The 14,090-nt window shown below is 36.5% G+C and overlaps 1 protein-coding gene across 5 annotated transcripts in view; it reads left to right on the top strand.

Annotated features, from left to right (window-relative positions):
• LOC110834438 (cytochrome P450 4c3) overlaps window positions 1-14,090 on the top strand; it is a 28,861-nt gene that overhangs the window by 3,455 nt on the left and 11,316 nt on the right. The window contains exons 1-6 of one of the 5 annotated variants that reach the window (XM_022073584.2): window positions 3,878-3,966; window positions 5,162-5,370; window positions 6,498-6,604; window positions 10,044-10,134; window positions 12,536-12,721; window positions 13,229-13,298. In XM_022073584.2, coding sequence (XP_021929276.1) covers window positions 5,184-5,370; window positions 6,498-6,604; window positions 10,044-10,134; window positions 12,536-12,721; window positions 13,229-13,298 — 641 coding nt within the window. In that variant the 5' untranslated portion in view covers window positions 3,878-3,966; window positions 5,162-5,183. Of the gene's footprint in view, window positions 1-3,877; window positions 3,967-4,882; window positions 5,028-5,161; window positions 5,371-6,497; window positions 6,605-8,068; window positions 8,432-10,043; window positions 10,135-12,535; window positions 12,722-13,228; window positions 13,299-14,090 lie in introns of those variants that run through there. The other 4 variants (XM_022073583.2, XM_087359495.1, XM_087359494.1 and 1 more) reach the window with 4 other exon arrangements.

Genomic DNA, 14,090 nt, shown 5'->3' with positions numbered 1-14,090 from the left:
GCCTCCATCATCAGGGCGATGAGTATGAAGATTTCTGTCTTCTGGGTTGTTGCGCTATGTAGTCTGGTCGATGTTTACCAACGTTTCGGAGGTCATACTGCCTCCATCATCAGGGCGATGAAGATTTCCGTCTTCTGGGTTGTTGCGTTGTGTAGTCTGGTCGATGTTAACCAACGTTTCAGAGGTCATACTGCCTCCATCATCAGGGCGATGAAGATTTCTGTCTTCTGGGTTGTTGCGTTGTGTAGTCTGGTCGATGTTAACCAACGTTTCGGAGGTCATACTGCCTCCATCATCAGGGCGATGAAGATTTCCGTCTTCTGGGTTGTTGCGTTGTGTAGTCTGGTCGATGTTAACCAACGTTTCAGAGGTCATACTGCCTCCATCATCAGGGCGATGAGTATGAAGATTTCTGTCTTCTGGGTTGTTGCGCTATGTAGTCTGGTCGATGTTAACCAACGTTTCGGAGGTCATACTGCCTCCATCATCAGGGCGATGAAGATTTCCGTCTTCTGGGTTGTTGCGTTGTGTAGTCTGGTCGATGTTAACCAACGTTTCAGAGGTCATACTGCCTCCATCATCAGGGCGATGAGTATGAAGATTTCTGTCTTCTGGGTTGTTGCGCTATGTAGTCTGGTCGATGTTTACCAACGTTTCAGAGGTCATACTGCCTCCATCATCAGGGCGATGAAGATTTCTGTCTTCTGGGTTGTTGCGCTGTGTAGTCTGGTCGATGTTAACCAACGTTTCAGAGGTCATACTGCCTCCATCATCAGGGCGATGAATATGAAGATTTCTGTCTTCTGGGTTGTTGCGCTATGTAGTCTGGTCGATGTTTACCAACGTTTCAGAGGTCATACTGCCTCCATCATCAGGGCGATGAAGATTTCTGTCTTCTGGGTTGTTGCGCTGTGTAGTCTGGTCGATGTTAACCAACGTTTCAGAGGTCATACTGCCTCCATCATCAGGGCGATGAGTATGAAGATTTCTGTCTTCTGGGTTGTTGCGCTATGTAGTCTGGTCGATGTTTACCAACGTTTCAGAGGTCATACTGCCTCCATCATCAGGGCGATGAAGATTTCTGTCTTCTGGGTTGTTGCGCTGTGTAGTCTGGTCGATGTTAACCAACGTTTCAGAGGTCATACTGCCTCCATCATCAGGGCGATGACCGAGGCAGTATGACCTCTGATACGTTGGTAAACATCGACCAGACTACACAGCGCAACAACCCAGAAGACGGAAATCTTCAACTGAATATTTATTTGTTTTACATATATAATTTTATTCCTTGAATTGAGCTTCTTTGTGTGTTTTAATTTATTTTATTTTATTTGTTTTACTTTCCTTTATATTGTATTTTCTTTATTTTATTTTGTATTATTTTGTGTTCTATCATTTAATTCTATTTTTTAAAATGCCATTTGTGTTTTATTTTTATCATTTTTATTTTATTTTTAATTCATTTTATTGAAGCCGAAGTGCATGTTAATATTTATAGATTGAGTTCCCATTACAAAGAAAACACTAGCTTTCATCATTACAAAGTTCAGTTGGCAAGTATCTTTTTGTGAAATAATCGCTGTTTCTTCTGAGAAGAATACGAAACTCATATATGGAGTGTGGGCAAAACTCAGCTATAGATTACTGAAGCTGGTGGTAAATATAGATACCACTTGTCTTTGTGGGGATATATAAATTTTCTTCTGTATATAATTCTCTTTTCCAATAGTATTTAGATTTTTTAATCCAAATATTCTCTTTCGCAAACCGTCATAGAGTACCAATTCAGTAAGATTTACTTAGAAATAAACACGTATGTCGTAGAAGGAAGTAACCAAGGACTTGAAATCAGGACACTGTATGAGTACTTGTACGTTATTCTGTTGTGGTAGCCTGTCAGTGAATTACCCGCAGTAAGAGGCAGTGATTTTGTAATTAAGGACGCATCTAGGAACTTCTTAAAGCCTTGACAGTTATCTGACGATGTGCACAAATTGTTCCCTGTATAAAGCTAAGCTTTCGCGACGACTGTAGTTGAAAGATTCTCGGGTTACAACCAGCGTCATGTGGCTGAACGGTGAATAAACTATACGATAACCCGAGAATATTCGATCTGTCATCGACCTACGATGTATCGATAGTCCTGATAAAGCAGCCCATTACCATACCCTCGGACCCTAAGATGAGGCATTTATCTCTGGTTTAATTTTAGGCACATGTGTTATGAGAAAAGCCAAGATTCTTTTTAACTTTTAATCGGAAAATCTTTTCACTACGAAGACCTGCAGAACACGAATAAAAAATAACAATCTGGACGTTTACCGAAAAATATTTTTCGATTTTAATCTTGTCTCCGAGAAAGTATTTACCGGATGCGAAATAATCAAATAAATATTTGGTTATGAATCATAAAACTACATTTTTTTTACAAACGCAAGTCTTTGCTAAGGGAAGTACATGTCATTTTTAATCCTCCGGGTTGTAGCGCCATGTAGACTTGTACGTAGATGCCAGTGTTTCGGAAAATCATAGTGCCTCCATCTTCAGGACTAAAGCCCTCACACCCAGAAGACAAACATCGATGTCTTTACCGCTATAAAAGTCTCAAATCTCATACCGAAGTTTTTCCTACGAACAATTTATACAAAGTGATAGCATAAGATGAAAGTTGAGATGCAAGTACAGATAATTCTAAGATATTATCACGCTATCCTATTTCATTTGGCATTCATGTAGTATGGTACTCGCTGCATGCGTTATAAGCAAAAGACAAGAGAGATTAGTATCATGACGGCATTTGAGGTTACAAGGTGCGATCGGAAGGTTTCCAGACTGCGCGTATAAAAAACCGTACACTTATCTCAGGTATTAAATTCATCCATCACCCTCGAATTAGTTCCCCTGGGAGTGAACACAACGATCCCAGCGCCGCTGCCAAGCCTGGAAGCATCCCTGGAAATCTTTCTTTGTCAGCCTGTCAAGCACCATCTGCGATTCTGCCTGAATCTCTTGCCAAAGACTCGCCAAAACGGCTACGGAAACCTACGAAATGCTAAAGCAAGCATTTGGGGAGTCCGCAATGGGTCGTGCACAAACTTTTGTGTGGCATTCACGTTTTAAAAATGGCCGAACCTCTGTCGATGATGACGAGCGTTCTGGACGACCATCTTTGAGCACAACGCCTGAAAATGTTACGAAGATTCGGCAGGCCATTAACGAAGATCGACGTCGTACCATCAACGACTTGTGCGACATTGTTGGGATAGGCTATGGGACCTGTCAGCTGATTCTAAAGGAAGAACTCCACATGCGACGCATCATGACAACGCGCCAGCGCACACCGCCCTCAAAGTTCGGCAGTTTTTGGCCTCAAACACCATGGCCGTCATCCCGCACCCTCCTTATTCGCCGTGTGACTTCTTCCTCTTCCCAAAGATGAAAATTCAGCTAAAGGGAAGGAGATTTGAGACGATAGAAGAGATTCAGGCAGAATCGCAGATGGTGCTTGACAGGCTGACAAAGAAAGATTTCCAGGCTTGGCAGCGGCGCTGGGATCGTTGTGTTCACTCCCAGGGGAACTACTTCGAGGGTTATAGATGAATTTAATACCTGAGATAAGTGTACGGGTTTTTATAGGCTCAGTCTTGAAACTTTCCGATCGCACCTCGTATGTCTGATACAATTAAGACGTTGCATGTTTACAGATTCATAAACTAACATACCATTTCTTTAATCTGCTTTACATGTTTACATAGTACCACTCTTTGTTTAATGTTTTGCATAAGATTTTTTTGTTAGTGTTAATGTTGTCTGTTATTCTTTGTTTGAGCTTTGATTGATTGAATGGGTAAATTGAACGCATACAATTCAAGGTCGGGAGACAGGCCGTGTTATTGAGTTAAGCTAATAGTTCAGTGTTGTTTCGAGTATCCAAGGGACAGGACTGTATCATCGTCTGTTCTTTTGGTATGGAATTTAATTTTTATTTAATTTTAGAGCTCCATACATTATATCAAAGTAATTGGGTATTTTTAAACACTGTTACGTGTTAGATGTTACATTTTCAGAAGAACTCAAATTTTTCACGTATTTTCTTATGATATCCGTTTCATTTTACGAATTTTAATTTGGCAATTTTTTTTTTATTCTAACCTTATTATTTCTTTAGTTTCAGAAAATTAAATTGAGAATTCATTAATAATTTTGAGTGGTTTCGTATTATAAAAACGCTTAACCAAAGCCAGCACAAGCAAAAGTTATATCACTGTATTACAAATTTTAATATCTACTTCTAATGTCGTTCACCTTGCAAGATGGCTTGAATACAAAGTGCAAACGTTAATTTAAAGTTCACACTCTGTTAAAATCCAGGAAACTAAAATATGTTTAAGCGATGCTCAGATTTTGGGTTCCGTAAGCCAATAGTTACGGCGATGTTCAAGATGATTAGACACCGATTTATCACCGTGATCACGCAGGTTTCACACCCAGGGTAGTTTATGTCTGGGACAGATTTAAAGTCGAATGTATTCCACAGCTGATACATAATACCATGTGTCATCTGAGGAATTGACAGGCATTTCTAATTGCATATTTATGGGAATTTTGTGAGGTTATGTTACATCTCGTATTGGACTATGAGGGATACATAAAATATGTACTCCCATTTGAATTTATGTAAGTTAATATGAATGAAATTAAAAAAGCGATGTTTGCGTGTTAAGAAATTGGTGCCAAGCCAAGAAATTGAAAATATAATGAGGCTGCAACTTCGCCCGGAAACCCATTCGGCCATATTTCAAGATAAAAGGTGAAAGGTTAAAAACTATACATAAAAAAAATGAACAGTGTTTTAGATAATAGCGGTTATGGCATTAAAAGTTGAATTTAAACTGCACGTCAGCCACTGTTCTCAAGGCGGTGAGATACAAGAAGACTCATCAGGGATATTGCATCGTTTAGTCTGATAGACGTTTACTGACATTCCAGTGGCCTAGAACGCTGGTTAATTTATACGAGACTACATGGTACAGTATCTCAGATGACTGTCATCTTCAAAAATATTCTTATTTTAAATGTGTAATAGAATAACTTTCGAATCGCTCCAAATTAATGTTATTTCACAGTAAAATTTATGGTTATTTTTTTTTTCATTTTTCAGGTGAATACATTTTGAAATAAAAATGCTCGATATCGTGTTAACTACTCTAGGGAGCGTTCTGTTTCTGGTAGTTGCGTTTTTCGCTGTGTTCCCCTATGGTTGGAAATGGTTTTTCAGGAGGTCAGATATCAAGAAAGTAAACATGATACCAGGACCAAAAACAGTTCCCATTTTTGGTAATATACTTCTATTCAATGTGCCTGAAGAAGGTAAGTGTTAACCAAGTTTGCTAATCTATAAATTACTCATCCTCACATGGAATTTTTTCAAGTAGTAAATAATTGTCCATTATGAATGAGATAAAAAACTACGATAGTAAACACAGATTAATTAATTATCCGATAAAGCCCAAAATGATTTAACAGTAACGAACAAACCAAACAACCAACAAACCAACACATGCTTATTGTACATCAGCTGTTGAGTAGTTTGTAATTCTGGTTTTTATTCGAAATGTCCTGGTTTCGATTCTCGTTCCGAATACGAGCTATCTGACTGACATTTTCCGTAGTTTCCCTAAAGATACAGATAAATGTTTAAATGTAATCATCAACTACGTCATGACTTCCCCTCCCACATTATTGTCAATTAATTGTTCGCACTGAACTTAAATAATTTGTGAATTCCATAGTGTACGTTCACTAATAGTTTGGCTCAAATTTTGCTCCGTGTATATAAATTCTTGTATGCAAATTTGTATACAAATATTTCAAAAAGATGTATGCACAGCAGAAACGTTTGTGGCCGCTTGTCAGTCATTTGTTCACTGCTGTCAAATGTGCCACGAACATAACCGTGGCCATTTTGTGACACGTAAACTAGATTTGTTAATTCACCAAGTGCCAATGCTAACTTCTGTAATGATTTATTTTATTAAAATGTCGTATTTGTTCATTGAATGCGTTTATACATATTTTTTGAATATCCTGTAAATTGGTAGTAAATATTTGAGTAAAAATTTAAATTTTGAGTGTGTAAAACTGTTGAATCTAGGGCATTTAAAAAAAGAAACTTAAATTTCTGAGGAATTGATAATGCTCTACGGTTAGGTTACTCATTTATATTTTTACACGCAATATAAAACTAACATCTAATAATGACTATAAGATTAAGAGATGTATTTTTGTAAAACTTGCTTTGATCCAGCTATAAGATGCTGTGCTGTTTTCTTACAAACAACAGACTTCTCGTAAAATAAACCAGTTTCTCCTTGCTAAGAAGCTCTTGGTTTCTTATACCATTTGCTGTCTTAGAGGTATGTGCCCCTCAAAAATAAATGTTTTGGCATCATGAAATATTTTAATCATAACCATACTGTTCTATGTAAAATTTCCAGAATTATGGCATAAATTCCGTCAGATTCACAAGGAATATGGTCCTACATTTCGCATATGGGTGTTAGGAGTTCCTGAAGTTTTCATCACAGATCCGGAAGATGTTGAGGTAACTTGCAAAAAATAGTGACATCGTTATTCAAATTTCATACATGTTATTTTTATTTTGAACTTGGCTATTAAATACACCCTTAATATAATGGCTTCTGCATTAACGTAAGTTGCATCTCAAGATGCCATGAAATAAAACCAACCATTCTTCTTTATATCATAACTTGAGTATCTTATGATTGTTGTGCATGTAAGAGAAGAGGTTACTCACTTGAAATAACATGTGAAATACTTTAAAAATTCATTCAAATTTAAAGTTTTTAGAGAAAAGACAGGCGTAAGTCACAATTCTTATATTATTGTATTCAGAACCTCACAAGTGAAACACTCAATAATTTCATTTTGTAAAAAAATTCTGAAATTGTATTTGAACATATACTAATAATAGAATTACAGGGCATTGTTAATAAGCAGGTAAGGTTATGTTATGTTAAGTTAAGTTAGGTTAGATTAGGTTAGGTTAGGTTAGGTTAGGTTAGGTTAGGTCGGGTTAGGTTAGGTTAGGTTAGGTCGGGTTAGGTTAGGTTATTGTCATCCAGACAGAACACGTAAAAGGGTCTAGTGTATATCATTCCTGCTTCGTAATCGACACTTAATGTGTTAAAAACTCTGCTCAGAAACAGATATCCTGACAGGTTTTTGTGGTTTTTCTGCGTCGTTTTAGTAAAGTTGTGAGAAAGAATTCTTCCAATACATCATTTACAAATAATTCTATCAATAGCGTAGTTAGATAAACTCACTCGCAAAATACGAGGAAGCGACTATTGATTATTCACAAAGAGTAAGATTTTGCTTGGATTCAGTTAATTGACAGAATACTTTAAAATACAGATTTCTTAAGAATTTTCAATTAGCATAGAAATATTTATATTATTTAGTTAGTATTCATGCATATGTAAAAAAAATTACCAAAAGTATTGTAATAAAATTGTTAGTGGTCATGGTAAACTGGCTGTTTTATACAGTGTCATCAGCTTAATCTAGATAAAATCACGTATAAAACAATGTTATGAACCGTACAAGAATAAACACAGATTCGACGTGTTTCCTTTGTGTTCTCAATGCTCCTAAGTGACAAGTTATATACTATCTCATATATATACTACAGACGTGATACTCTAGTACCGTCCACAAAAGCACAACACATCACAGGCTTTTTAAAAACAAAAGTGAATCCTTTCAACATAATATTTATTCATTGCATCTTTCCTAGATATTTTCTTATTCTGTTCTATTTATATGTGCTGACTAATTTATTTGTCGGAAGTATCACGCCCAAAGAGCATGCTATTTTCAACAGAAGACACTCATTTTGCGTCTGTACATATTACATAATAATCAGAAAATAAAATGTTCAGTATATAGTGCTGTCGAAAATGTCTACCTGTATCTTAACATACAGTGTGTCCACAAAATCCCTTCGGGGTTTTGGAAAATTGTGGCGCGCAAACAAATTGAGCTAGCCACATGCGGTTTGCGGCAGATTACAGTGAAACTCTGGAAGATGGTGTTCCACCTCATTGGGGTCTGCAGGTACGCGCGTACCTAGACAGGACATTTCCAGGAGGACGGATCGGCAGAGACGGTCCAATGCCTTGGCCTCCACGTTCACCAGACATAACACCACTGGATTTTTTCCTGTGGGGTTATGTCAAGAGCAATGTGTTCCGAACACCAGTTAACGGACTTGATGACCTGAAGACCCGTATCAGGAATGCGATCTCGGCTATTCCAGCGGACACGCTCCACAGATCATGGCAAGAGCTCGAATATCGTCTGGACGTTCTCCGTGCTCCCACGGGAGCCCACATCGAGGTCTACTGAGGTCAGTAAAAAACTCCCAGAGTTTCACTGTAATCTGCCGCAAACCTCATGTGGCTAGCTCAATTTGTTTGCTCGCCAGAATTTTTCTAAACCCCGAAGGGACTTTGTGGACACACTGTATTTTAATATTTAACTTTACAAATGTGTTATTAATACGTTCCATAAGTAGCATAAATCAAATGTAGTAGCATATTGGGCTCATGAGATCGTATACTGGTCGAACCAGTATTTTTGTTATTTTGTTCAGGAAAAATGTTGTTGGTTTACACTGTACTAGAAAATATTATACCAAATTTGTCTTTTCTTCGAAGACAATTTATTAAATGATGGAAGTACCAACCGCACCTCATAAGGTTATTCATTCGTCCGCCATGTTGATTTTATAGATTGTAGGATGTTACAAAGTGCGAATCTAAGTTATCCTGAAATCTCATAACGTCCATGACGGACGGATAGACAGACATAATTAACCCTATATGCGTCTATTCGATGCAAGTATTACGTAATAAATTGGTTTCAATTGTTTATATAAGATCATACATAAGCCAAACAATGTGAACTACATGTGACATTATGTAATACATGAGATAAAAATTCATTTCTTTGAATCTGAGTTTTGCATAAGGAAAAATGATAACTCCAATAAGCTATAACGAAATAAACATTTGTAAGTTAAATTACGTCGAACTACAAACTGTTTTATTTGTTTAATATAAGCCACTTATTTAATTATGTTAACCCTTTCAATGTTACGTTGTGACGTCACAGAACTCTGGCAATTTCCAGTCACGACAGCTCAGTTTATAATTCAAGTAAATTTATAAAATGGAGGTACAGTTTTCCCTGGTAAAGCTCGTGGATAATTTAGGTAAATTCTTTAATCACAATATTGTATGAATACGAGTGATTATTTAACGTCCTGTCTCCTTAGCCCCTAGGGAGAGAACCCAGTTCCCACCGGACAGGAAGTTGGGTGGGACCAAGAATTGGTCTGAACGCGGAAGTTGATAAACAAATCTCTTGTCCCTGTCGGGAATCGGACCCCGATTACCCAGTACGGTTTGACAAACTAAAATACCACAATGTAACTTTCTTCTGGGATGTTAAGCGTTGTAGTCCGGTGGTTTTCCGACGTTTCAGAGTTTCTTGCAGGTACCAGGGCGATGACTCATGATAGAGGCAACAAGTACCTCTGAAACGTCGATAAATTTCTGTCAGACTACACGGTTCAATACCACAGAAGACGGTCGCCTCCACAAGAACCTGAAATCTCAAGTATAATTCTTTGTTAATGAAATTCTTTTTCACTGTCGATAACAGTTACTCGCTAAGGAATCTGCTGAGTTATGTTGCATAATGTTCTTCAAAAGCTGATATAATTACTCAGCAAATATATTTTGGCAACAGGGACCTGATTGCTAAGACGTCCATAAAGTATTTTATTGAAGTTGTGGCCAACTTACGTCGCCATACGTACTACATACCCTGTCCATCCTCTCTCCTTAATTTAACCGCCCTAACAATATTTAAGTTAAATTAAAATCTCGTCTTTAAATATATCGATCAAAAAGGTCAGACCAGCCAATAAATAATAGCAAGTGTTTGTTTCCTAGGTCATTCTGAGTAGCCCCAGTCATATTAAGAAGAGTATGGACTATGATTTAATTCAGCCCTGGCTGGGTACTGGTTTGCTTACTAGTTTCGGTAAGTACAAATACCAATCTTGCGCCATATTCGTTCAGTACACATCCTATAACTAAGTAGTTTAAACAATGTATTTGAATAAGAATTATCAGTCACTTGTTAAATGCCCTTAATGTTTAAAAATATCGCATTGCGTCCTTAAAGCTCTCCTATTTATTGATCCTTGATCTGTTTAATTTTTTAATGATAACGTCAACATATCTGGAATTTCCTGGTTGTCTTAACATAGTTTTTTTCTGTCTTCAACAACGCTTGTGCTTAAATAACCATCACGCCAAGGTGATTTATGGAGGACTAAACGTGTAGTTCCGCGCTTGCACACAAGATGGATACACATACGAGGTGCGATCGGAAAGTTTCAAAACTGTGTCAATAGAGGGCGAACCGGATGTAGTACGAGCTTCTGCCATTAGGGGGTGCGGCCTACATTCATAGTGAATCAGTGTGCCAGCCGGCATCATCGAATTAGCATTTGTTTCTTAGTTACGGGCGTTTTGGTAGTGCATTACACCGACCCTCCTGCGATTTCGGAATGGCGTGTGCATCAAATTTTGCCAAAGACTCGCCAAAACGGCTACGGAAACCTATGAAATGCTAAAGCAAGCATTTGGGGAGTCCGCAATGGGTCGTGCACAAACTTTTGTGTGGCATTCACGTTTTAAAAATGGCCGAACCTCTGTCGATGATGATGACGAGCGTTCTGGACGACCATCTTCGAGCACAACGCCCGAAAATGTTACGAAGATTCGGCAGGCCATTCACGAAGATCGACGTCGTACCATCAACGACTTGTGCGACATTGTTGGGATAGGCTATGGGACCTGTCAGCTGATTCTAAAGGAAGAACTCCACATGCGACGCATCCTGTCTGAGGACCAGAAGCAGAATCGACTTCTCGTTTGTCAGGAGCTCAAAGATCTTGCAAGAACCGACCCCAACTTCCTTTCTAAGCTCCGTGTGACTTCTTCCTCTTCCCAAAGATGAAAATTCAGCTAAAGGGAAGGAGATTTGAGACGATAGAAGAGATTCAGGCAGAATCGCAGATGGTGCTTGACAGGCTGACAAAGAAAGATTTCCAGGGATGCTTCCAGGCTGGGATCGTTGTGTTCACTCCCAGGGGAACTACTTCGAAGGTGATGGATGAATTTAATACCTGAGATAAGTGTATGGGTTTTTATAGGCGCAGTCTTGAAACTTTCCGATCGCACCTCGTATATATCAACTCGAGAACGGACTTTAATAAAATATAATAATGAAGGATTTTACAAAACGTTATCAAACCATTTAAATATTGCCAACTACAGTGCCCTGAGAACAAGAGAGAAGATGGTTCTCGAAACGTCGGTGTTTGCTTGATAAAACAATCTTACGTGGCAGGGAGCCCAAGAAGAATTCATTATACTTAGTCGTCGTGAAACCTGCTGATAATACATGACAAACTCGTTTTACCACGAATCATAATTTCAGAGTTTTATATCAGAAATGACATTTGAAGGGTTTTATTGTCACTGATATAATATTTAATTTTATTAATAAATATATATTTGATGGTACGTTTTATAATTGTATTGCTTTGACTACAGTTTGTTGTAGTTTCAGTTACTTTTAATTAACGACATATGTGAGAGAATAGACATAGAATAGCAATGTATGTCCTGAGGAAATATTTATTGTGTCAGTGACAGTAATTAAAAAATGGTATTACTTAATTTTATTTTTAGCTTATATTTATGAATTTACATAGTTAAGTACGTTAACTAGAGATTTTAATAAATTGCTTTACGTAAAACTCAACATATATTTACTAAACTGTGGTTTATTTAAAAATAATTTATTGTTACACTGTGGGTTGTACTGACGAATCTTTAATAACAGTTTTGCTTTAAAAATTTTAAAATTCAAATTAATATTTGCATTATAAACTCTAGTTAAGAAGATTAGCATTTTAAGCCACACGTTAAACACTTAGCCCTCTGTTATGGTACGAAACACTGAACACTAATACATAAAGCGTATTTCTGCTCGTTTATGAAGTTCTTATGCTATGTATTAACTTTGTTTATTTGTGTTATATGTCATATCAAGTAATTTACAGTATTTATATAATAATAAATTAATTATAGTTTAACATTTAAGTTTGAACGTAAAATGATATAATTATATACATTCTTTACTACTGATAGCGTCATTTTTCTTGCCGTCTGAAACAAGGATGGCCGGGAGGCTCTGCGCATGCGCTGATCAGTACTACTGCAAAAATATATAATGTCTCCGTTGTACGCACAATGGCGCGAACACCGCTGCACAGGACGAAATTTGATCGGTGGATACTATGGAGTGCAAATGCAAAGGAGAATGACGTGGACAGTAAAATTCTTTAATATATTTAGCTAATTTTCAGGCAATAAATGGCATTCACGTCGGAAATTGCTTACACCAGCGTTTCACTTCAAGATTCTTGAAGACTACATAAAAGTTTTCAACTCCAACAGCAAGATTCTAATCGATAAACTTACAAATCAAGTCGGAGAACCTTATGTGGATATTACATCTTACATCGCAATGTGCACATTGGACATCATCTGTGGTAATTATTTTTTTTTCAACAAAAATTGTATATAATAAATTAAAGTTTGTTTATATTTGTGCATGTTAACATGGTTGATGATGTTATCAATTTTTACGTCAGATGATAGAATATTCCATTATATAATTACTTTGCATAGTAAATAATTTATTATTTATCGCATCTTTATCAAGGCAACGAGAAAGTTCCATTCTTCAATGCATTAAACATTGTAACATTCAGAAGCATCAATATTCACACATAACTAACCTAACCTAACCTAACCTAACCTAACCTAATCTAACCTAACCTAACCTAATCTAACCTAACCTAATCTAACCTAACCTAACCTAACCTAATTTAACCTAATGTAATGTAACCTAACCTAACCTAATCTAACCTAATGTAACCTAACCTAATCTAACCTAATCTAACCTAACCTAATCTAACCTAATGTAATGTAACCTAACCTAATCTAACCTAACCTAACCTAACCGATGTTATTGAAGCCAAACTTTCCTGTTTCAGAAACAGCAATGGGCGTTACAATTAATGCTCAGAACAATGGCGAAGCAGAATATATCACTGCAGTAAAAAGGTATACGTAAATGTAACAAATTCTCATAAGGACTGATTAATAGTTAATTTGTAATATTCCACTGTAGAAAATTTACATTACTTCTAACAAAACTAACCAATCTAATGTCATATTTGGTTGCTGCTTCTCACAAGAAGAACAGGAGTTAAAATATTTGAAGCCAAAACTCATGTAAATAATATTTAAGAGTTCAGTCCGTACCACACAGAAAACAACGCGTTACGATTATAAAGATCATCTTGTTGATTCTGTTTGAATGTAATAATCACTGTTACAGTAAATATCGTACGAATCCCATAAATGCAAAATGCAGTGTTAGTGATTGTTAAAGGTGGTACGTATAGTTACCGCTGATTTTTAAATAGTTAATGGTAACTGTTGTTTTAAATGGCTTCATAAAACTGTGTTCTGTGGACGAAATGAACTAATAGGTATCTCGTATTCTTCTCTGTTCCAAATTTTGTCGCCAAAACTGCTGAAACACTATAGTTATTAAATATGCCCGGTTAAATTTGATTTTGGTTCGTGTAAATCTATTAAATATAAAATATTGTAATTGCGTCATATTGTGATCCGTATATTGAAATATATATTAAAAATTACAGTCACTCACAATTATAATAATAAAATAATATTAAAAGATGTGTATTTAAATGATCTTTTAATATTATCTTATTATTATAATTGTGAGTGACTGTAATTTTTAATATATTTTTCAGTAAATCTATTAGTTTATACTTAATATTTTATACGAAACACAAAACAAAATTTTTGTTATTTTTTAAGAAATAA

Source organism: Zootermopsis nevadensis, unplaced genomic scaffold (assembly GCF_977971745.1).
Source record: "Zootermopsis nevadensis isolate Lab colony 2312 unplaced genomic scaffold, Znev_1.0 Znev_ptg000031l, whole genome shotgun sequence".
NCBI lineage: Eukaryota > Metazoa > Arthropoda > Insecta > Blattodea > Termopsidae > Zootermopsis > Zootermopsis nevadensis.
This window is presented reverse-complemented; position numbering and strand designations above follow the sequence as displayed.